The sequence below is a fragment of the Varanus komodoensis genome, unplaced genomic scaffold (genome assembly GCF_004798865.1).
Source record: "Varanus komodoensis strain SLA01 unplaced genomic scaffold, ASM479886v1 scaffold14_1, whole genome shotgun sequence".
Classification (NCBI taxonomy): Eukaryota; Metazoa; Chordata; class Lepidosauria; order Squamata; family Varanidae; genus Varanus; species Varanus komodoensis.
In genome coordinates, this window is record NW_025335438.1 from 21,207,654 (window position 1) to 21,232,507 (window position 24,854).

A 24,854-nucleotide genomic window follows, 5' to 3' on the forward strand; every position below is an offset into this window, starting at 1 on the left:
GGAGGCAGCCACTGGCACTCACATGAACATGAACGCATATTGAATTCTGTGCAAGCTTGTAGCCTGCATTTGACTCCCTCCTGATGTGCTGTCAGTAGGTTGAAGTCAGTGTGAGCTGCTGGTGTTACACTGCTAGACTAAATATTTTACATAGAATGGAAAACTGCAGTTAAAGACTGTAGAATGGAGAGATGGGAAGCAGGCAAAAGTTTCAAGATAATATTACATTGTGGTGCCAGAAGCAGAATGCTTGCTTCCAAGTCTCAGTGTATTCAGTTGTGCTACACAGCCCTAAGTAATGATAACCCCCATAGGTCAGCTTTTCCCAAATTGGTGTCTTCCAAACTTGTTGGACTTGTAGCTCCTGGCATTCCCAGCTAACATGGCCATTTCTGCAGTAGCATCACGTTTAAAATGTCTGAATTTACAGCTTAAATTACCTCTGACATATTCACTTGAGGGAAAGTATAGGCACATGTGTATGCCTATAGCTGCTGTTAATTGTAATTTGGGACTATGTAAAAAGTCTCTCTGAGCAGGATCCAACTAATTTGTCATCCACTAGCACAAAATGAGGTTTGGAACTATGTGCAAGATAAGAATCCAACTAAAATTGCATTTACACAAATATGGTGGTGCAAGCAAGTGTGCATCATGCTTGTGCAACCCACTCCACATACTGCATTGTGAAAGCAATTCCATATGCCACTTGTACAACCTGGTACTGGACTCAACAGAACTTTAGTAGTGGGGTTCCAGAAGAACAACAGCATTGGTAACTGCCCACTGCTTCTAGTTTTTTTTTTTTCGGAACTAAAAATTTCAGAAGTACGTGTCATACAAAGCTGAAAGTTGATGGTTATTTTGTAAGGTTGTTTACACTGACACAGCAGTGATAAACAGTTGTGCTCTGCATGATTATCAGTGGTGTACTAGTATAAAGGTCCTTGAATCAAAAGATGCTTATATAGGTGAAAATGTGGAAGTCTGGCATTTATGCGAACGGTCTTCTTAAACTGCTTTTACAGTGCAGTTCTGTGAGGATGCCTGCAACCTTCTAAACTCAGAGGGCATCCTATACAGGGTGGGAGGAATGCAGAAGCAAGGTTGCCTCCATGTTCCCCTGGCCCTGCAAAGCAGCTAGAAGGATGATTTCAGCTGTCTAACTTAGGTGCTTCGGTGCTTTTGCAGCTTTGGAGAAGCAGCTAGTGTACTTCTTTGCGTGCCATCTGTGAGTGGCATGGAGGCTGCTACAAGTGTGGAGTCCCAGTTCTCAAGTCAGAGCTGGGACTACAACTATGGGAATGCTCTCTAGGAGCCATAGGATTCCTCTGCCCATCAATGAATGCATTAAGAATTTGGCAAACTCATCAGTCCATACAGTAGACATAGGCGTTTTAAAAATCAGTATATTCCTAACTAAAAGTGAAGCAAAATTAAGGCCTTTGCAAGAGTACTGGATATGTTTAACTCCTATAGTATATTTTTGGAGATGTGCTAAGGTTTGTAAGGTGCTGTTTTTAATAATAATAATAATAATAATAATAATAATAATAATAATAATAATAATAATTTTAACAGTACAAGAAGAAAAATGGGATATCAAGCAGAAATCCAGGTTTTGCTGAAAAATATTCGTAGACTGGAAGAACATTTAAATAAAGTCAGTAAAGAACTTTGTTCAGTTGAATTAGCTTATGATGAAGCCAAAAATAAACTGGAGGAATTGGAGCAAAACATCGTGAAAGAAAAAATGCGTTTCAAGGTTGTTTAAAGTCATTCCATTATTATGATATTTAATAATTTTAAGGCCTGAAAGATAGAATAGCATGTTCCTGTGTAAATCCATGCATCTTTTAAACATGATTTTGCCACATTATCTGCTAGATTAGAAGTATGACATAACCTAAATTTCTCTAAGTAATAATATAAAACTGGCTGTATATGGAAAAGCAACTGTGAGTCAATGTTGCCAACCACTTTTCTGGCTAGTATAGCTATCACTTTGCTTAATGAGCAGGGTTTAATAAATAATGATACCTACTTTTATGATGCAAAAAGCTGGATCTGCTGTTTTTAACAGATCAAGATGCCATCAAAGGCACAAGGCAAGCCCTTTTTTTTCAGTCCTGTTGACAACTTTACTCTGAATTGTTCTCATTCAGCTGCAAGCAGCAAGTGTCCCAACCCAGCGGAAGAACTCTGTGCATGGAATCAACTTTTTGCTTATTGCAGTGTTCATCCAAACTTTGTTGAACAGGCAGGAAGTAGCTATGTCCCTCTGTATCCAGAAAACCAGTAGTTATGTAAATTATTTACTGATGCTATAGCTGGATTATGACCAGGCTGTTGCCCAATGGCTTCAATTTCTTATAACTGTTTTTTTTTTTTTTAATTGAAAAGAGATGCAAGGTTCTGCTTTGGTTTAACCAAGCAAAATTACATGTAAGCTATATGGAAGAAGCCATATGAATGAATATCAAACTTACCTTTTTAAGGCAATTTATAATCTGAGTGTGGCATCCAATTAGTGCCCCTCTTTTGATGGAGGAGGTCTGAGTAGACTGCAAGGGGGAACAGATTTTACTGATTCTCTTCTCTCTTAAAGCCGCACATGCTGCCTCCTCTGCTGTTCCCTTATGTTCCAGAGCAGATACTGAAGGGGCATGGAGGGAATGTTGCAAAAAAACCACGCTTCTTACTGTTCTGCAGACAAATGCTTTCAGTCAGAAGGAGAAGGAGGATGCGAACCTAATTCTGAAAACTTTTCTCTCTCTCTAGTGGATACCGCCATTCTGAATAGCATCTTATGTCTGGAGACTCCTATTTTTCTGTTCTCTGAGATCTTGTGAGCTTGTGTGCTCTGCTTTCTATGAACTGGTCACATATGAACACATTATGGATTGCAAACCTCTCTATGCATCCTTACTGCAGTCCAGGGACACCCAGGCTGCATTAGATCTTGCCTCTCACATTCAACATTGTGAAGATTAAATTGTAATATGGCAGCTTCTGACAAACATTTCCTGAAATGGCATGTACATCCTACACTTTCTGAGTGTCCCATGGAGAAATTGAAATGGCCATTTTTGTTTTTGGTTTCCTCACACTGAGGCAGGATTTCTTTTTTCCTAATATGACATGGTAAAAGACAGCATGCTGTGGTGGCTACTCTTGGACTTGGATCCATGTGACCCAGCTTCATGTTTGTGTAGTTCACTGTGTGCTTGGCACTTGAGTGTAACAGAACCTTGTGGAGCTGGCTTCCTATATATTAGTATTAAATAATAGGATCTCTAATATCGCACAACCCTTATCACTCCATTGCCATATTTTCAGCTAATTTTTAATAGCTTTTTGCCATCTAATTTACAGAATATGCTTTGAAAGGGAGACATCTATTATATGACTGATCCATTTCTAGCAGTTTTTTGTTTGCTTGTTATAGAATGCATCATTTTTTCCCTATTGCCTTTTTACTTATAGAACTTGGAAGAAAATATTAAAAAACAAATTAAAGATGAAGTAAGTGCTTGGAAGCTGACCCAGGTAATGAGAACAGTGGGTTTTTATTAATTTTCTATATTGTTTATTTTACATAGTTTATAAAGTAATTTTTGAACAATTAGCACTGCACAAGCAGCACTAAAATGGTAAAGGCACCAATCCTTCCTTGCAGATGTAACATACCCTGTAGAGAGAGGGAGGGATAGGGATATGGGAGGTAAATGTGACCCTCCGGTCCACACATGTGTGTATGTTTGATTTGGATTTTATTGGGTACCATGCTTTCCCCTGATGCTGCCTAATAAGAGGCATCATGAACCTAGGAATCTATGACTTCTCTTACCATCTAACATTTGTCCTCAATAGGGTGTCATTTGGTATTATGGATTTTGTCTCCAAGTCTTTAAGCACCTGGCTAAGTTTTATCCCATCTCTTCTCTTGTTCATCACCATTGACACTAATCTCCATTTTTTAAAAATGTTACTGAAATTATGGGCTATGTAACATTTTTCAAATGCAGAGTAATCATTTGTCAACATCATGTATGGTGGAATGCCCTTGCGATGGCCTTTGCCAGGAGAGAGACAGGAGCAGTGCAACCATGTTGATTCTCCTGGACTTTTCAGCAGCTTTTGACACCATCAACCACAGTGTCCTTCTGGCTGGGCTGGGAGTAGGAGGCACTGCTTTGGGATGGTCCCACTCCTACTTGGCTGACTGATTCCAGAAGGTGGTGCTGCTGGTTTGCTGTTCTGGGCCATGGCAGTTGTGCTACCAGGTGCCACGGGGCTTCATTTCATCCCCCACACTTTTAAAATCTACATGATACTACTGGAAGAGGTTATTTGGAGGTATGGGGTAAGGTGTTATCAATATGCAGATGACACTCAGCTCTACCTCATTTTTTCACCAAATCCAGGTAAGGCAGTGGCCATTCTAAATCAGCACTTGAACTCACAAATCGACTGGGTGAAGGGCAATAAGCTGAGACTCATTCCAAGACAAAACAGAGATGTCATTCTCTCTGCCATTTTAGGAACAATGGGCAACAGGGAAGGAACATAAGGAAAACACCCATCCATTTTTTCGATACCCTCAAAATGTAGAGGCTGCTTATGCATAAACATCTCTATACCTATTTATCTGAAACTTGGCAGGCTTGTTCTCAGAAGGTGCAATTGTCCCTCCAAATTTTATGCAATTCTGCAAAAAATAAAAAGTTATTCACAGTTCTCTTTTTAAAAAATCAAGATATAAAAACGTGTTTACAAAGTCTTTTTCTATTTTGCTTTTCCTGCTTTTTCTACTATTCAGCAGACATAATCCACCTAATGGGCTACTGTGCCTACATTTTTTTTTCCAGAAAAACAGAAAAAAATGTTATAGACATTTAAAAATTATTTTGTGAGAATCAATAGGAATCACAAAGCTTCAGTCTGCCAAATCTCTGCTCAGATTCAGTACCTGAGGCAGAGCTGCCATGTATGAGAAATTAACTTTTTGCCCAATAAAAGCTATTGTTATTTATTTATTGATATTTTTATATACCATCCAATTATTATAAAATCTCAGGATGGTATTCTATTAATATGTGTTCTTAATAGAAGGGAATATTAATATTATTGGATTTCTTTGTTTCTTTGTTTTGAGGTACTGCAGTGTAAATATTTGTTTATCTTATGAACAGAAAAGAGTTAAGGCATTGCAGTCAGAGCTAGAGAAAATGCAAAAGGAACAAATGATTGTAGAAGAAAACATTCAGAAGAAATTAGCAGACCTTGAGGAATGTGTCGCCGAGCAATCAGCCATTCTAGCAAGAAGTAAAGATATGCAAAATGATTTGAATAAGGTAAGTTACAGTCAGCTAACACAAATATCAAACTTTGCTGTGTTTCTAGGAAAGAAGGTTTCAGACTAGCACTTGGAATGAGACATATCCATTAAAACCTTATTGTGATTCTAATGTTTTAAAATAATTTATATTTTTAAATTTAATGTAAACTATGATGTTAGCCTTTAGTAAAATATATTTTAAAGCACTAATAGTAATTTCAAAATAGTATGCTAACAGCAGTGAAAAATACAGTTAGCCCATCCCCAAGAGAAAAAATTAAGAGAAACAATGTGACAAAGACCACATCATTAGTCTTTTGGAGGCTTTCAGGGGGCGTGGTACAAGTTATATATCCTTGTCCTTAACTGTACATGTATTTTGGTTCAAAAACATGAAAGCAAAGTTCATAGAAGCATCCTCAGACAGAGATTACAAGTTTATATTTTTCTTGTCCCTTAGACTAGTCCATGCTTGCATTTTAGTAATAGGTGTAATTCTATAGCTTGTTGAATTTTCTAAAAAAATAAATCAGAAAATTTTATTTTTAGTGGCAACACAGTGAAACTTTGCTATGCAACAAATTCTTACATCCAAAAGGTGCTTTAGAAACAGATCTTATGATAATGTTATTTATTGCAAGACATCTTTCCTCATAGAATAATAGAGTAGTAGAGTTGGAAGGGGCCATGAAGGCCATTGGGTCCAACCCCCTGCTGTTGCAGGTCCAACCCCCTGCCCTCAGTCTAGATTATATTTGGCTTGATTTATGACTGAAGGTATATAGTTCCAGAAACAATTATGTTGTGACAACCCTGACAAACTGTTTAATGACAAGTGCAATGCAAGTAAACTATAATTGGGTTCAGAAACTAAAATATTTTCATGGTCCACATTGTTATGGGAATCAGTCATAGATTCAGTGATCTGGAGCGAGAGATATTCCTGACTGTTTCTGAATGCTCAAGGGATCTTTAGAAATGGGTTTCTCATGTCACATAGTGATCACTGTTGTCAATGGGTAGAGTTTCAAAAGCAAGTTTGTACCATGTTTTAGAGTTTCCCCGTTCAATGGAAAAAGCATCTTTAAAAAACAAAACAAAACACCAGTGGGCACACTGATGTCCTTGGATATCATTTGGATCCTGGCTTCTGTTGATCTCTATGTAGTCAATATGGGCTGTGAAATGTAGGAGAAGTGGTCAGAGCACAGCTGTTCTTTAGTGTCTGATCTCTAAAGTGAGAAAAATAGTGCTGTTAATCACATGTTAGGCAGAAAATAATAATAAATAATCACATCTGAGTAGGATTCTTGTGCATTTGGCTTGGATTATTCAAGTCAGGCCAAGTGCCAGTATTGTTGGGTAGCTGTCATGGTCCACTGCAGAATCCTGGTACCTCGTGGCCCTGCTGCTGCTCCTGCTTGCTCTTCTTGCCTCTCCATCTGTCTTCTCTGAGCATGCAAGCAGTCAAGGAATAGAGGAATGGAGGTGCCTTCTCCATCTGCCTTCTGCTGTGGGGATTTGTGCAGCTCAGGCAAGAGGATGGACAATGGGGGACAGTGATGAGGAAGAAGTAGAATTAGAAAGGGAGGGCAGCCCAATAGGCAACCAAGGCCTGGTGCCAACATTGGCAGAAGGAATGCAGATGCTGGTGAATTGTGAAAATTATATATTAGTGTATATAATGTATGGATCAGTGAATTTTTCCTCTATTCAATAGCATTTTTACAATATTAAAAATATATAGGATGAAGCTGAATGCTACTTATAAGAAACGTAAATATACATGTAAAAGGTATTTACCAGTTAATATACCTTGCATGAAATGAATTGAATTTTATTACTCTTTTGTTTATGATTTATTCCCTCCCCTACTCAGAAAACTTCTGATTTGAAGCAGAAGATTCAAGAACTCGATGAAGAGGAGAAAAAAATTAAAAAAGAGCTAGATGAGCAGAAGAATTATTTTAAAAACCTATTGGCCAATATAGAGGTGAATATATTAATATTAGTACTTTAAATTCACTTTTAAATGCTTGTCTTGATGTATATAGATGTAGACTATTCTGTTTCTTGCTTGAACTAACTTATCAGATCCACAGCCTTAGGGTGAGGTAAAATACAAAAGTGAATTGATACTGGGGCCATCGAGAAGCCCTCTGTTTCTTCGTTTGCCATGCTGGCTCATAATGCTTTGGGGCTTTAGAAAATGAAGGACAAAAATAAAATACAAGGAAGAAAAAGGATTGGACCATTATAGAAATAGCCTGCTGATTGCACCTTTGCACAGCAGATGGCATCTTCTTGTAAATTATGGTGTATGTTTACTGTAGTAGTTATCAAGTTGCCTATGTTAGCAAAGGAATCATTTTGCTTTTTATTACCTGAAAGCTACATCAGTGTAAACATGCCTATTAATATGAGACTTTGCATAAAAATGCAGTATTTGTGATTCATTGGTATTTAAGGAATAATAGTGAAAAAATGATAAAGCTCATATCATTAAATAGGTGAGTACAAAACTTTTCATTGAAGTAGTTTTTTTCAGTCTTACATACTATCTCCAATCTTCAACCAGTTATTTTTGAGAAATTAAAAGCATATTAGAAATCAGACAATGTATATTCTAGCTATACATGTAAATGGCTATACATGTCTATACTGTATATGGCAAGTATATGCTATATTGTACCCCAGTATACAGTGTGTTCATTATGCAGAGGAACAGAATATATACCTGAGTGTTCCAAAACTAGGAGTGAGATAAACTGGCCATTCAGCTCCTATTCAGTTTCTTACTGATTTATTCTGAGATAACCAAAGACTGACAGTGCAGTCCTATTCAGAATTAAATCTGGTGAACTTCCCCAGTAGCAGAAGAGGCTAGTGTGTTTGAGGGAGTTAATCTAACTGCTGGCAACGTAACTTAATCATTGGGGAGGGGGGACACATTTGTAAAAAAGGGAATCCATTAATAGGGAAAGTCATCTCCCCTCCAAGGTCTGTAACACATATTTTAAAGTGGAGTTCTTCTGTTTTTGGAAGGCAGATCCTGGATCTAACCTTTAAGAGGAAGGGCAAGATATAAATAGAATAAAAGTTACCAAAGTACAATGAATGGAACTATAAAGTACCTAGGAAGACTGAAACAAAGACACAGCTGCCGATATCCCATACACCGCACAACTGAAGTGTCCATTTGGTTAGCCAAGTCTGAACCCTTAGTTTTCATGGGTCTCATCCAGAGGAACAGGAACTCTGCATTGGATTAATTAGGCACTTCATTGCTTCTTTAATTAGGCTCTTATCCCAAGGCCCAGATTCTTTGCTTGTCAAACTCACCAATAATTCAGGGGCCAAAGTTTAATACATGACTAAATGCATGAATTAATGCCTTAAATTTTCAGCCTTAATCAATGTTCTTGTTCCAGAGGTATATATGCCCACTGCTACAGTCTACCTGTACACTACAGTGGTCTAATCACATAAGACATTATTCACATATCTGCTTGAGTGCCTGACCACCCAATAGATGGCACTATTAGCATTGACACTGTAACTGGCAAGTTTGGGAGTGATGGGGAAACTTGAATCCCAACTCCCTTGCCCTTCCTGTCTCTTCCCTAGCAGGTGGCTGCTGCAGTGACAACTCACAGGAATGATAAACAATTTGGCACTGTGATTTGGCTCCCAGTCTAGTTCCAGAACCTGTCATACAGCTGTTAAAGATGAGGAGTCTTATCAGAAAAAAGAGGTCACAAGTTAGCATTAACATGGGTGAATACACAGGGATTCAAACCCACATCTTTATGAGCCTTTGGCCTGGTTGAATAAATCTGTCAGTTTCCGCTTCTCCCATGTTTACATTAAAAAAGCCATCAAGTCCTTTTAGTCTTGAATATGGGAAGTTTTGACTGAGACTAAATTCTTACCCATGCTGCATACAGAGCAAAAGGGGTTTTCTTTCTCTGGAACCAACATGGAAACCAAGGTGACTGGTAGAAGGACCTGCCTCCACTGAATCCCTCATCATCTGTGAGGAAGATTGTTTAAGTCTAACGAGTCTTGATTTAAATGCACATGTTTTATTATTTTTGCTCAAAATGGCCATTTCTAAATGTATGCTGTGTTTTGAACGGAGGACTGTTTTGCAGTATTTGGAAGAGTACAGAAAGCCATGAATAGCTGTCTTCTAAATTGCTCATTAATCCAGAAGGGGTGGCTCAAGTAGGTTCGTATCAGAATTCAAGAAGACTGAATTCCTCAGACATCTTCAGCCACATCTGCTTCTGTGAGAACATCTTGCCATAACATTCTTAATAATAACAGGGACTTGAGAAGCCCAAAAGAAGTTTTCCTATAATTACCTTCAAAACCTTGTGGCGTTAGTATTATTTTGTTCATGCAGAACAAACTCCAAGATTTTTATTAGATACCATTTGGCTGTTTTCCTCATACTGTGAATTCAGACACTGAACAACCACCACCACCAGTATTTATATAGAATGTTAGCGTGTTCAACAACCATGAAATTTGGTCAGTATTATTATACCCATAATTTAGTTAATGGAGCTGAGGCTGCAAGACAATAGCTTGCCACTTAAGATACAATCCTGAAAAGGTGAGCATAAGACTCTAAACTTATTCACATTCATCTAATGCACAGCAGAAGGAGCGGCAAAAGCAAGCATCATCCCCTGTTCCTCCCACTCTTAATTATCATTAGCTGACTGTTTTTGGTCATCTAACAACAATGTCTCAAAGGAAGAAGAAAGGCGGTTGGAGCAGTGATACATCAGATGGTTGCTTCTCCAGTCTCCTCTCCTTTCCTCCTCCTGTAAGATTCCCTTGAATTTCTCCCCAGGGTTGTTTTCCTGACCCCAGACAGCAGCTATTGTAGTTCTTTCCTCATCATCTGGAAGGGGGTAGGGGAGGTAGATTGGAGCTTTGCTTCTTAGCCTTGAGAACTATCCTATGGCACACTCTGATAATGCTGAGGGGTCATAAAATTGAGTTCTGTGAATTTGTGGCAGAACTGAGATTTGAACCAGCAGCCTACCAACTCACACTCTGAACCATTATACTACACTGGCTATCACCATGATTTATTTAATAGCATAAGCAAAGTGTAGAATACTGCATTGTCTACACAAGAACACACCTGAAAAGATGTTTCTGACAAAGGCACATCAGGTAATATGAGAATGTTTTAAAATATATTCTTTGAATTATTTTAGATTTCTGGTATTGTATTTGAGAATAGTAACTTTGATGTATAAGTCTGTTCTTTACAGAAATGGCATTATTCCACTTGCACTAAATGTTTCAACTGCACTTCTGAAAACAGTTCTATTTCTTGGGTATTCAATTTCATGCATCGTTGCACATAATTGTGCACTTAAAACACAATATCAGGATATCTTGCCAGGCAAACTTCACAAGTGTGTGTGTGTGTGTGTGTGTGTTTATTTCTAATTTTCAGGAGAAATATTTAGATATTTCGAGTCAGCTGGCTAAAGTCAATGGAGATATTGCAAAATTTCAAAAGGAAATTGCTAAACTAAATAATTTAAGTGAAAAAAAGCAAAAACAACTGGATACCACACAGAAGTGTTTAGCAGATTTGAGGTAAGAGCCTCAGGTCCTATAAGCATGGAAAATGTTTAATTTGTGTCCCTCCCCTGATGGAAAAGGGGGCAATTTTTGGTGATTCTGCATCTCCCACTGTTCTGAAGAGCTCCACAACCAGCCACAGCAGACCGGGATGGCAGAATAGTAGGCTGTAGAAGAAGAGGACTGCTTCAACCTGCTCCCCTCCATTCCCATTGCACAGATGGATACATTCCATAAATGAAGAGACAGCAGTTGAATGCCACAAGAAAAGCACTAGATTGTTGTATTACCTTCACTGTGTTATTTGAAGATATATCAGTATTAATCAGTGAATAAGGAAATAATACTTTAGGCGTACTCAGTCCAATTTCAATTTCTGTTCTGCTGCATCTTTTATTAGCAGATATCTATTCATTTCATTTTTTTCTGTGGAAAAAGAAGTGAAAGGCTTTCATTTCCTGGGAGTGATAAGTTTTAGAAAATAGACACAAAATTTTTTGTTCAGCTGAAAATAATGCCATGGTTGCCTTGAATGACCAAACATTCTGATAGTCTTGATCCTTGGGTACAATTATGGATTAGGTATATGGGGAACTTCAAAATTTCCTCATATTTAGTCAGAGACATTTTTGCATATGCATGAGCAACTTAACACTGCCATTATAAATGGTGAAAAGTGCCTGTTTTCTCATACCACTTCCTACATTTAGGACTATACCACAGGAAGATCCTATGTCATCTTCTTAAAGGAAGTGGAAAGAAAAAATGCTTTTTGTAATACTAAAGTCAGTAAATACATATTGTATTTACCAATACATATTGTTACTATGAACAGCACACAGCTCACAACATTACTGTAATATTTTTAATCCTCTTTTCCCAGGTTCTTCTGAAATTTAGTTAAGCTTTTTTGGTCTCTCTGCAGGGAGACAGAATAGACAAATAGATGCTTTCTTCATGGTCATTATTGACTGATTATGCTAGTATTGCCTACTCATGTCCTTACTTCTCACCCACTATGGCTTTATATTTACAAGTTGATAGATATCACAGAAATACTACAAGTCCCAAGACCTGATTTTCACAAAGGAATTAAATCTGTAAGTCTGCCTTAGAGTTTCCTACCACTTGGAGAAGTAGGGAGTATTAAACAATAACTTCTAACTTCTTCATTCATCTGATGAAATTGGCATGATCTAGTAGACACTGTTCATCTAGACTTCCAAATGGCTTTTGACAAGTCCCTCACCAAAGTCTTCTGAGCAAACTAAGTACTCAAGGAATAAAAGAGGAAGTCCTCTTATGAATACAAACTGTTTAAAGAGCAGAGGACAGAAGGTAGGAATAAATGGTAATTTCTCCCAATTGAAGAGATGTCAACAGTGGAGTCTGACAGGACTTGGTATTAGGACCAATTCTTTTCAACCTATCCATAAATGATCTGGAGTGAGGAGTAAGTAGCAACATGGCCAAGTTTGCCACCAAACTATTTAGAATGGTCAAAATCTTGAGGGATTTTGAGGTACTCCAAAGGAATCTCACCAAGCCGTGGGAATGGGCATTGAAGGGGCAAATGCAGTTCAGTATGAGTAAGTGTAAAATAATGTGTGCTGGGACAAAAAAATCTCAATTGCAAGTACATATTGATGAGATCAGAAGTAGCAGTTACAGAGCAAGAGAGGAATCTTGAGTGGTAGTAATGAAAATGTCAGCCCAGTGTGCAGCTTTTGTGAAGAAGGCAAACTCAATCCTAGGCATAATTAGGAATGAAATAGAAAATAGAACTGCCAAGATCTTACTCCCTTGTAAAAATCCTTGGTGTGACCACACTTAGAATGTGGTGCTCAGTTCTGGTTGCCTCACCTGAATAAGAATATTATTTGGTTAGAAAAAATAGCAAGGGGAACGAAAATGAAGGAGCTGGAGCATCTCCACTATGAGGAATAGCTGCAAAAACTGGGAATGTTAAGCTTAAAAAAGGATAAGTAAGGGGAAACATGGTAGAGGTGTTTAAAATTATGCATGAAGTGGAGCAAATGGTGAGGGGAACATTTTTTGCCTCTCCCATAACACTCAAACCTAGGGTTATCCCATGAAGCTGACTGGGGAAGGCTTAGGAGAGACAAGAGAAAGTACTTCTTCATACAACATATAGTTAAATTCTGTGCCACAGGAAGTAGTGATGGCCACAAACATAGATGGCTTTAAAAAAAGATTGGGTGGGTTCATGGATGTAGAGACTACCTGTGGCTACTAGTATTACAGTATTGGCTATGTGCTGCCTCCTTTACCAGAGGTGCCATGCCTGTAGACACCAGTTGATGAGAAGCTTGAGCAAGCGGGGGTCTTGCACCCATCCTGCTTGAGTGATCCTGTGGGCAGCTGGTTGCTACAGTGTGTACAGAATACTAGACTAGATGGACCTTTGGTCTGATCCAGCATGGCTGTTTTTGTGTTCTTATATACGAACATTTATGCCACAATAATTATGTTTATTTTAAAAGTCACTTTCATCCAGCTTCCCATGATTGTTAAAAACAAGTTTCTTGAAACATATAGTGACCAAGCCTCATTAGAATTCAAGGGCCTAAACAATCAATTTTACATTTGGTGAGGTGTTGTTTTTTTTTTAATATTGCACAATTTTGTATGTCCCTCTCCTTTAACACAGTAGTCAGTGCACATTTTTCAAAAATGAAAGGTCTTGGATTCAGTCCTGACACCTCCAAGCAAAGGACCTTTGGTAGCAGGGCTGGGAAAGAGTCTGATGCTTAGAAATTTGCTGCTGCTCTGAGGAGATAGTGTTAGACTAGATGGACAAACTGTCCTACTCAATTTAAAGCAGCGTCAAATGCTTTATGTTTCTATGAGCTATCTAGTTCTTCTGTGCAAGATTTATTGAGCCATTTGCCCTTCAGCAGCACCTCCTGCCGAACCCCAAATTGCTTTTTAAACTCCTCTGAGTTTAAAAATCAGTTTGTGGTTCGGCAGGGGGAGCTGCTGAAGAAGAAATGGCCCGATAAACCCTAGCCAGACATGTACATTGTCCCTTGTGCACATATAAAACATTTCACTAGATCACAGCCTCGATGTTTCTGCAAGATCAGTCTGCCTAGCAATTCCATATAATATTTTATCCTGGTAATGATTATTTCTCTCTCTCTGTCTCTCTCTCTTAAAGGGAAAAATATGCTAGAATTAATGCAAAGGAGCAGAATGCTCAGAGATTAGTAGATTTTCTCCATGATCGGCTGGACTATGTTGAAAAAAAAGTAATGACAGACAGCAGAGTTTTTGAAGAGCAACTGTGGGATAGACAGAAATCTCTGAAAGCTAAGAAGGTCTGTGCAGATTGAACTGGTTTTGTTTGTTTGAGAAATTCAATAGATAATGGGTTAAATATCACTGCCCTGGATTAAATATTTCAGCCAAACAGGGATTTCCAAATGAAGACAGATTCCTGTGCATGAGCCTCACCCTCATTTTACCTGGGGAGATGGCCAGTAGCAACATACCCTATAAGATTCTATGATGTCAGGCCATGCACTGGAAATCAATAATTTCAGCAACTGGTTTCACTTTTATTTGGAAGAGTGAAATGAGAATGCTGGGGGGGTGGGTCTTGTTATTGATGATGCAATCTTCACAGTTCATTAACATTTATGTTTGGAAGTTTTACATCCTAAGTGCAATCTTATGCGGGTCTACTCAAAAATAACCCCCACTGAGTTCAATGGAATTTACCTCAAGTAAGTGTGTATAGGATTGCAGCTTTAATCTTTCAATCTGGGATGTTAAACGTCTATTTGGAAGACATGAATGAGTGGGCTTTTTTGTGATAGTTCTGACTCCTATGACTGACTAAATATATTCAAATTGCAACCTACACCCAGTAAACATTCACTAGGCAGTAATTGCTTTCTGTAACTTGCCAATACCTTTCCAGTGAAAGGCTCTCAATTCACTTAACAGTAAAGTGTGGGTATTGGTAGGGCAGGAATAAGATCCCTGACGTACATGCAGCAACATTCCATTGTGCCAATTGCAGTTTAGTGTGAAGCTGATGAACAACCACATACAACCACCAGCAAGAACTTGGCCTGGGGCTGTTTATAGATTGCAGACACAAGCAGTTTATGGTATTGATATGCTTGCTGATGAGGGCTTTAATGCAAATATGAAGGAAGATGGGGATGCATGCTCTGCCCCTACTCCTTCCACACTGCACTCCCCGTCATGGCATTGAAACACAAGGTCTGCAAACCTGCTCTAACCACTTTTAGATTAATCTGGTTATAGAATTCTAGGGGACTAAAAACCCTGATAAGCCAGGGTTCCCCACTACGTGGAGAAGCAAACACACTTATACTGCCCATACAGATTGTGCCTATCAGGAGTGGAGAATGGATGCTTCCCCAGCTCCTTCACACCTACACCAGCAAACACCCTGATGGGTTCTATGGCCACATCCTTTATTTTTGGTGGGCTAGCCTGGAATGCTGACTGACCAGTTGCTCTGAGTAATGCATATCTTGCTGCGAGGCAGGAAACAAGCATTCCATCTGATTTTGGTTTTAACTTTATACGCATTTGTCTTGTCCTCTATTTTATTTATGTATGATTAAATGCATCAAACTCTCCTGGATTATTTGCTCTCTCTTAAAAATACAATATAGATTTGAAAATAATCAGTTCCCATTTGCAGTTTTGAATCATAATGTATCAAAGCTGGAACTGACAACTAGAGTTTCAAAAGAAACAATGATTATCAGTATAAAGAATAAGTTTAAATTTTGAAGAATCATGCACACCTGCATGAATATTGGCATTTGCTTGAATAATATGCACTAGGGATTCCAAATGTAGATCAAATATCAATGGAGAAAGTGGACATCCCTGTCTGGTATGTCCCCTCCAATATTAATGTTCCAACCAACCCATCCATTTATAGCTTCCCAGTCAATGCTTTCCGTTAGAATTTCCCAGCTAGTGCCTCCTACAATATCTCCTTCATGGATTCGTCCACCTTAACTATTAGTGTAACTGATCCTATTGCATTGAGTTCTCTGCCCACCCCCACCCCCCAGTTCTCCATTCCCCACCAGTTCATAGATTAACCAAAGTTTTTTCAATGTTAGTAGCTCTGTCACATCCAGCTGGAATGCAGGGAGCACGACAACCTATGCTGTATCTTCCAGTAGCTTCTCTGGGTTCTGGTACCAGTGATCCTATATGTGAGTCAGCTTCAACTTTGCCGTATTCACTAGACACCTTCTTGCTGGATGTTGGAGTAGGGTTCCACAACACAATTTTTCCATCAGTAGATCTGAGGCCATTCTTGGATTAGGTTATTTATATGACCCAGTCTTGAGGACCTGAGACATAATAACCCATTTCTGCTTTCAAGACCTGGTGTTCAGTGCTGTGAACACCAACCTTTCCAGGTCCATGGCAATTCCTCTGCTCTTGATTTTTCAAAATATCATATTATTGTGAAAGACCGCCCCCACCCCCCCGCAGTCAATGCCTCTCAGGTCTAATTGGCTTGGTGGGATATATCAAGGTCTGGAAAAGGACGTGAGTTTCCTCTTCATCCATCGTACTCTGAACTCTATACTGACTGAGATAGCACAGGGTCCACCATGAATGCACTCGTTTTTTGATGATAAAGACATGCATGAATGCACTGATGACTGCTCCAAGAACTACTCTTGGGAACCCACTTTTCTTTGATGAAACTTTGATGTTGCTCAATACTGCTTTGATTTCTGGCTTTAAATAAAAATAATGCAGAGAAACAAAAACAAGATTGTGCTTTGATTGCACTTCTGATAATATACTGTTAAAGTATGAACAGTATGTGATCCTAAAATAAACAGCATCTTCTAGAACTTGTAGAACATTTATAAATTTAAGTATTTATGTCTTTTTGAGTATGACTGTACCAGATGTCTGTAGTTGCAATTTATCTTTGTGGCTTGGTGATTTAAGAGCATACAGTATATCACAGAAGTGAGTACACCTCTCACATTTTGTAAATATTTTATTATATCTTTTCATGTGACAACCCTGAAGAAATAACATTTTGCTACAATGTAAAGTAGCGAGTATACAGCTTGTATAGCAGTGTAAATTTGCTGTCCCCTCAAAATAACTCAACACACTGCCATTAATGTCTAAACCGCTGGCAACAAAAGTGAGTACATCCCTAAGTGAAACTGCCCAAATTGGGGCCCAAAGTGTCAATATTTTGTGTGGCCACCATTATTTTCCAGCACTGCCTTAACCCTCTTGGGCATGGGGTTCACCAGAGCTTCACAGGTTGCCACTGGAGTCCTCTTCCACTCCTCCATGACGACATCATGGAGCTGGTGGATGTTAGAGACCTTGCACTCCTCCACCTTCCGTTTCAGGATGCCCCACAGATGCCCGATAGGGTTGAGGTCTGGAGACATGCTTGGCCAGTCCATCATCTTTACCCTCAGCTTCTTTAGCAAGGCAGTGGTCGTCTTGGAGGTGTGTTTGGGGTCGTTACTATGTTGGAATACTGCCCTGCGGCCCAGTCTCTGAAGGGAGGGGATCATGCTCTGCTTCAGTATGTCACAGTCCATGCTGGCATTCATGGTTCCCTCAATGAACTGTAGCTCCCCAGTACCGGCAGCACTCATGCAGCCCCAGACCATGACACTCCCACCACCATGCTTGACTGTAGGCAAGACACACTTGTCTTTGTACTTCTCACCTGGTTGTTGTTGCCACACACGCTTGACACCATCCAAACCAAATAAGTTTATCTTGGTCTCATTAGACCACAGGACATGGTTCCACTAATCCACGTCCTTAGTCTGCTTGTCTTCAGCAAACTGTTTGCGGGCTTTCTTGTGCATCATCTTTAGAAGAGGCTTCCTTTTGGGATGACAGCCCTGCAGACCAATTTGATGCAGTGTGTGGCATATGGTCTGAGCACTGACAGGCTGACCCACCACCCCTTCAACCTCTGCAGCAATTCTGGCAGCATTCATACGTCTATATTCCAAAGCCAACCTCTGGATATGATGCTGAGCACGTGCACTCAACTTCTTTGGTCGACCATGGCGAGGCCTGTTCTGAGTGGAACCTGTCCTGTTAAACTGCTGTATGGTCTTAGCCACCATGTTACAATGTAGTTTCAGGGTTTTGGCAATCTTCTTATAGCCTAGGCCATCTTTATGTAGAGCAACAATTCATTTTTTCAGATCCTCAGAGAGTTCTTTGCCATGAGGTGCCATGTTGAACTTCCAGTGACCAGTATGAGAGAGTGAGAACGATAACACCAAATTTAACACACATGCTCCCCGTTCTCACCTGAGACCTTGTAACACTAATGAGTCACATGACACCGGGGAGGGAAAATGGCTAATAATGCCCAATTTGGACAGTTTCACATAGGGGTGTACTCACTTTTGTTGCCAGCGGTTTAGACATTAATGGCTGTGTGTTGAGTTATTTTGAGGGACCAGCAAATTTACACTGCTATACAAGCTGTATACTCACTATTTTACATTGTAGCAAAGTGTCATTTCTTCAGGGTTGTCACATAAAAAGATATAATAAAATATTTACAAAATGTGAGGGGTGTACTCACTTCTGTGATATACTGTACAAAGTAAACTTGTACTGTTCGAAGTTGGGTCTATTTCTTTTCCTAAGTTTTCTCTGGAGTGTTGGCAAAATGTCCTGGACACTGTTAGGATGTGGTATTCTGTGGGAAATTGCCATATTTGACTTAGTCCCAATAAGTTAACATAAGGGAGTTCACAGAAACAATGCTTATTGCCCCCTCCTCTCCCACAGTCTCCCATGCCCCATTGTTCAGCTCTCCCCGCACTGCTGCTTCAGAGAGGCTCTTTGGGGGCTGCAGATGACTGTGAGGAAGAGAAGGGACTGGGAAACTTCCTCCTGGAGTTTCCTTAAATTAGCAAATTTTTGAAGTCCTAATATTTTTGAATCAATGCAAAGCAAGCATTGGTCCCATCCACCAGCAGAGAACTAAGGACTGCTGAATTTTGTGAGTTTTTGAGAGCTTTCTTTCTTTCTTTCTTTCTTTCTTTCTTTCTTTCTTTCTTTCTTTCTTTCTTTTTGTGAGGAGAGAAGGTACTGTCTTTTTTTGTTGTCCTCTGCGAGAATCATTTGATGTGAAAATGAGGATCGAAAGCTCTTAAACAAATAAGCAAGATCCAGTGCTATACCTTTGGATGACAGCTATGGGGTCAACTACCGTAGTGTGGTGGTGCTGGCCATGCAGTGTTTCGCATGTCTTGTGCACATGTATTTGTGGAATACCATATGCTACTGAATCTTATAGTTTGATCGTATATTTTATGTATGTATAAGTATATTTTATTTTAGTATGTCATTTCATGCTATTTAGACAAAAGTTATGGACAAAGTTTTACCAGTAGCTGCATCACTCTAAACCATGGGTCCTCAAACTTTGGCCTGCGGGCCAGATGTGGCCCGCCATGCCCATTTATCCAGCCCGCCATATCAGTTTTGGACTCACCGCGTGTGCACACATGCACGTGTGTGGCGAGGTGGGGGCTTGCTTGTGTGGAGATCGTTTTGGACTCGCTCAGAGAAAAGGATCTCCGTGCGCACTCGCCCCTGCCTTGCCCCACACATGTGCACGCCCGCCCCCCCATCCTGCACTGGCCTGCACCACCCCACCCATACCGCCTTGGCGGCCCGCACCCATTGCCAGCACCTTTCAACTGGCCCCTTGTTGAAAAAGTTTGTGGACCCCTGCCTAAACTAACAACCTGATATTTCAGTCTATTGGAAATGAGTGGATTCCAATGACTGTCAGGATCAGCTTTCTCATCATGCTGTTTTTAAAAAATCCTACAATCAGGGAATACCTGATGGACAAAGTAAAAGGTTGATGGTTTCCATAGCTCCTTGATTTTAATTATATAGTTTCTGGGAAATGGAAAAAGTGTGGTGAAAGCAAGCTAGACAGTGGGCTTTCCTTGTTAGTAAAGATGCCTGGCCTAGTGCTTCAGTCAGGTGGTTAAGTGTCTACAAGACCATCAAGAAAAGGAGAGGTCAAAATAACTTCAGATGAGATGTTGGTTTTGTGGAGGAGCACTCATAAGATATGTGTCAGTAAGGGATTTCACCACAGGTCACACTGGTTAGCAGATGGCTCAATTTTTTTGTTTCATTTGCGTAATTTTCTCTGAAGGATTCTTTGGTACATGCCATTGTGGATACTCATGTTCTCAGCTGGGCTACAATATAGGTGTAATTCCTTTTATTTTTTTAATGTTCTTTTTATTCATTATCGAAATACAGCATGGAAGATATAACAAGGTATCAAGGATACACTATATGCTATGGCACTATTTGAGTGTTAAACAAGAGCAAGTGTTTTTTGCTCTAAAATACTAAAATATGTATAAAATGAGAATTTTAGGATCAAGTCTGTTTTAAAATATATACTTAGTGAGAAGATTAAGTCCAAAAATAATACTTTAATACACATTTTCATGTTGTGTTTTTTAAGTGGCAAACAGTGCGAAAACATGATGAAACTGACTTAGGAATACATGGAAATCTGAAATAGATGGGAAATAGGCTAATCTATCCATCCCTATAATCACAGAAAACTAATGGAGAAGGACAACTGTAGGGAAAAGGCAACATTACTTTTCCCAGGAGATGACCTATGCCTACCTTGAGCAACACAGAGAGATAGCCTTTGGAGAGCTATGCTTGTGTTAGTTATCACTCTATAGGGCTGTATCCAATGATGGTACTCTCTTGATAAAAAGGAGGTAATTTTCAGTGATAGCTTCCTGCAACCTACACATGCCCCAAAATGTGCCCCCTGAAAGTTTCCCAAACCTCTGTTGATGTTCTTATGTATTTAGCATAGTGCAAACTGTGCATGGCATACAGATTACTATATTAATGAGCTCAAATGTAATAGACATGACAAAGTTCAGGAAGAAGCCTTCTCTTCTATGGATAGACAATCTGTATATTTTGGCTTCTAACTTTTAAACTAACTTTCAGGTTCTTTCTCATTTCTGCACCATTTTGCCATTTTTTTGGATAAAATTTTGCCCCAAAATCATAGACATTTTGTTTTCATTTTCATACATTTTGTATGCATTTCTGCAGATATATGCATTTTATACCCATCAGCTAATGTATCCTTTTAAAATGTACTGTTTCTTGGGAAATACAAATGGTGAACCAAACAATGTTCTTCTATCCCTGCTGTCTTCCAGCATTTTATGTCAGTAAAACTATGGATAATACATAAGATATCAGTAATTTCTGTTCACTCCTCTGAATGGTTTAGGAGCCTTTGACTTCTGGAAGGAAAGAGTAGGAATCCAAAGGTATTAGCTACAGAAAACTCTGGTGTCCACAGAGGTGCCTAAGTAGCCGTTGGTTGATCCTTTCTTACAATTATCCACTTTCTAGCTTTTGTAATAACAATATTTGACTGAAACATCCTTAAGTGTTCTTACGCAGCAACCCTTTACAACCAGAATTTTCAACAGCAGAGTACCTAATGAGAGAGTGTCACTAGAGGTAGTATGAAAAGCGTAGGCTGGGGTACTATTGAGGAAACTATGCTGAGCTGTAAGAATTGCCATCATTATATTTTACTAGCTATCAGACCTATTTAGGCTTTGTTGAGTACTTTTATGAAGTGGTAGGACAAGAACATCTTTAAAAACTTCAGAGATCCACTGTTCCCTATAGGCAAGTCTGTGTATGCAGTGTAAGGGTAACGAATTGTTGGACTATAAAATGGTCTTTAATTAGTTGACTCAGTGACTTCCAACAGTGTGCTACACAGATATGGAGGGAGTCCCATGCTACAAGATCAACTTTGAATTGTGCTCCTTGCTCCTGGGTAGACTTAGTGTTATAGCAGATGTGACTTACATGATGTCCTGTGGGGAATGCTAGCAGCATTACCCAAATAGTCACCCACTGTCTGATTTTATCGGCTTACTAGAAAGTGATACACCTACCCTCCTAAGGTATATGGGTGCCACGATGGTAATAACATTTAGAATGAGAATAAAATGGAAGTAATGGGGGAAAGAGTGGCAATTATAAAACATCCACACTTGTTTTTATCTGCACTTCAGGCAAGTCATATGATAAAAGTAGTGCAACCCTTGTGGAAAATTCTGGGGCAGGGCAGGGGGGGGGAGAGTAATACTGTAATAATTATAGACAGAGGATGAAAATTAAATTATATTGACAGTGGCAGCTAGAAACAGAAATTGTTCTCCAAGACTGGGAAGAAAGGATATTTATACAACTTTTAAACTTGTAGTCTTGGAATACGTATTGACTTGCCTTTGTACAAATAGGTAATTTTCTTGGGAGGGGTGTAATGCTTAGATTAATATTGGCTTAGGAATGGGTGGAACAAATATACTTTTATGTAATAAATTTTGTCTTTCCTAATTTCTTAACAGTGAAATAAATGTTAGTGAATGTATATAAGTGTGAATCCATTTGGGAAATATACTTTGAAATTATCTCATTCCAAGTATTTGAAAATAATGCAGGTATCTGTGACAAGTTCTGCACACAGAACACTCCCTTGAATGGATTCTTGCCAGTTGCATTTCCCTCTGTATCCCTCTTAGCCACCTGAAAATCTGCTTCAGAGGGTTTGGGGTTCCTTCAGAACAGTAAGAAAAGCTGTCCAGAGCCCCATTCTGTGGAGGAATAAGATGCCTTGTTTCCTCTGCAGAATCAATACTGCTTCCAGAACTGCAGTGGTAATGATAGTAGCAGCAGCAGTAGTAGTAGCAGATGCCAAGTAGCCATGTAAACAGCTATGTTGTGTGATACGTGGCCCATGAGTTGTGTTTATGCCACCTCTGTTCAGAAATCATTGACCTCCCACAACATCTCATACTGTTTTATTATTTGTGATGGAACAATAAGGCGAGCCACATCTTAAACCGGTGAACTGTATACAGAATTAACTTTATATTGTCCTATAAATAAGACTTAGATTGTTGACATGAAAAGCATGAGAATATGCATGATCAGGCCTGAATCTCCCTGCCTCCATGTTCTTCCCGCCCAAATCATGAATGACGGGCATGGCCAGGAAGTCCCTTCTCCCCTTCTTTATGATACTTCCATAGACTAAACACCTAAATAGGGGTGAGGTGGCTGGAAAATATTCAGTGCAAATTTATCAGGATTCAAATCTATGTTACAATTCATAAATGTGGAATTAGGGTTCTTGTAGTGCAAGAATATGTATGTTTACTTAAAAGTCAGACTTGCTAGTTTCAGTGGGATGTGAGCATAGGATTGCAGCTGTAGATATTCTGGGTTCATGACCACAAAGTACAGTGATGTAAACATGTTTCTGTGACAGCAAATGTAAAAATTGAAGATACAAAGGTAATTTTAGTTGAAAATTAAGACTTGGGAGGACTCCTTTCCAAATGAAAAGGAAAAAAGGTTTGAGAAAAATGGCATATTATCAACTCACCTCTTTTCCCATTATATGACATGAGGACTCTATGATTTGTTTATTTCCTACATTTATTAGTTGCTTTTCATTAAATGCTCAAGATGACTGATGGAAATAATAAATGGCAATGCACACTGCATTCAAAAACCTTCAAACAGAAGTGAACAATAACAGAAAACAATAGCACTATTTGAATTGATTTACAAGCGGTGATGAATTAAACAGGAAATGCTTTCAAAAATAGAAAACACTTTTTCCCCAACCCCAATGAAACTTTCTACAGGGCTTGGATTCAGGAACTGCCTTTCATGCAAAGAAGGGCACCTTGTCCAGAATGGCCTTATGTCTGACTTATGGGACTCCGCCTGCCCCCACAACACAGCTCTCTGACTTCCTCAATAGTATTTTCATGGAACTGGAGGAGCTGTCTTTGGGGGGAAGGGACAGAAACATTCACATCTATTAACACAGTTAATGCAGCATGAATCTGGATCCTGCCCAAGATGAAGAGTGGGAGGCTGTTTCTATAGGAGCTGTCATTGAGAATGCTCTTCTTGGTGAACATGGAATTCCCATCTCCTTAATAATGGTGCACAAAAATAGTGTTTCATTTACAATCTGAGAAACTTGGGTGGAGTAGGAAGATGGCAAACATATGAACTTGTCCACATAGCAAAACTTCATTTAAATCTTTCTCTATTTACCATTTCCTTATGTATAGGAGAACCTACTAAGGCCCAATAACAAGTCCAATAAGAACGGGAGAACCTTTTTCTCCATTTTCACAGCTCATAACAAACCTTACCAGGCAGGTAGGACATACAACCTCAGAGGGCATGAGTTTCCTCCCCTCCTCCCCTCCCCCTCCATCATCATCTCTTAACATGGAAACACAACTCATATATGGGAATGCCACTACCCTCAACCCTCAGGATTTATTTCTTTATGCAAAAACCTTGCTTTCACTGGAGTACAGTGCAATGGAATGGAAATGCTCCTAGTTTCTGGTGCTCAGTGTCAATAAAATGCACTAAGATATGGAAGGTAAAACATGAGGATGTAGGATTCCATGCCCTCCTTAGTCAGAGTGCAAATCTTTGAACTTACAGAAATCAAACTATAACCGACTGGTTACTGTAACAGAATAAACATTCTTTGGTATTTTCTTAGCAAGACAACTGAGAACATCACCAGGATTATTATCAGCATGGTTTCAACTTACTGTGCATCAGAGATACAGAAGCCCCAGGCTGCTGCTGGGAAGAGCTTTTCCCCACTAACCTGAGGATTTGGCTAGCATGGGCTGGCTGAGCCTCCTTCCCAGCACCTTGCACTACCCCAATAGTGAGAGGCATGAGGAGGAGGCACCCAACACTATTGATGCTAAGA

At 39.3% G+C, this 24,854-nt stretch overlaps 1 protein-coding gene across 12 annotated transcripts in view; it reads left to right on the forward strand.

The window, feature by feature from the left end:
* The window catches only part of CCDC178 (coiled-coil domain containing 178), a 172,420-nt gene that overhangs the window by 25,829 nt on the left and 121,737 nt on the right, over positions 1 to 24,854 (forward strand). For 10 of the 12 annotated variants that reach the window (XM_044424404.1, XM_044424399.1, XM_044424398.1 and 7 more), the window contains 6 exons: positions 1,582 to 1,765; positions 3,487 to 3,549; positions 5,196 to 5,357; positions 7,221 to 7,334; positions 10,824 to 10,969; positions 14,136 to 14,295. In XM_044424404.1, the coding sequence (XP_044280339.1) occupies positions 1,582 to 1,765; positions 3,487 to 3,549; positions 5,196 to 5,357; positions 7,221 to 7,334; positions 10,824 to 10,969; positions 14,136 to 14,295 (829 nt within the window). The remainder of the gene's footprint in view (positions 1 to 1,581; positions 1,766 to 3,486; positions 3,550 to 5,195; positions 5,358 to 7,220; positions 7,335 to 10,823; positions 10,970 to 14,135; positions 14,296 to 24,854) is intronic. The other 2 variants (XM_044424409.1, XM_044424408.1) reach the window with 2 other exon arrangements.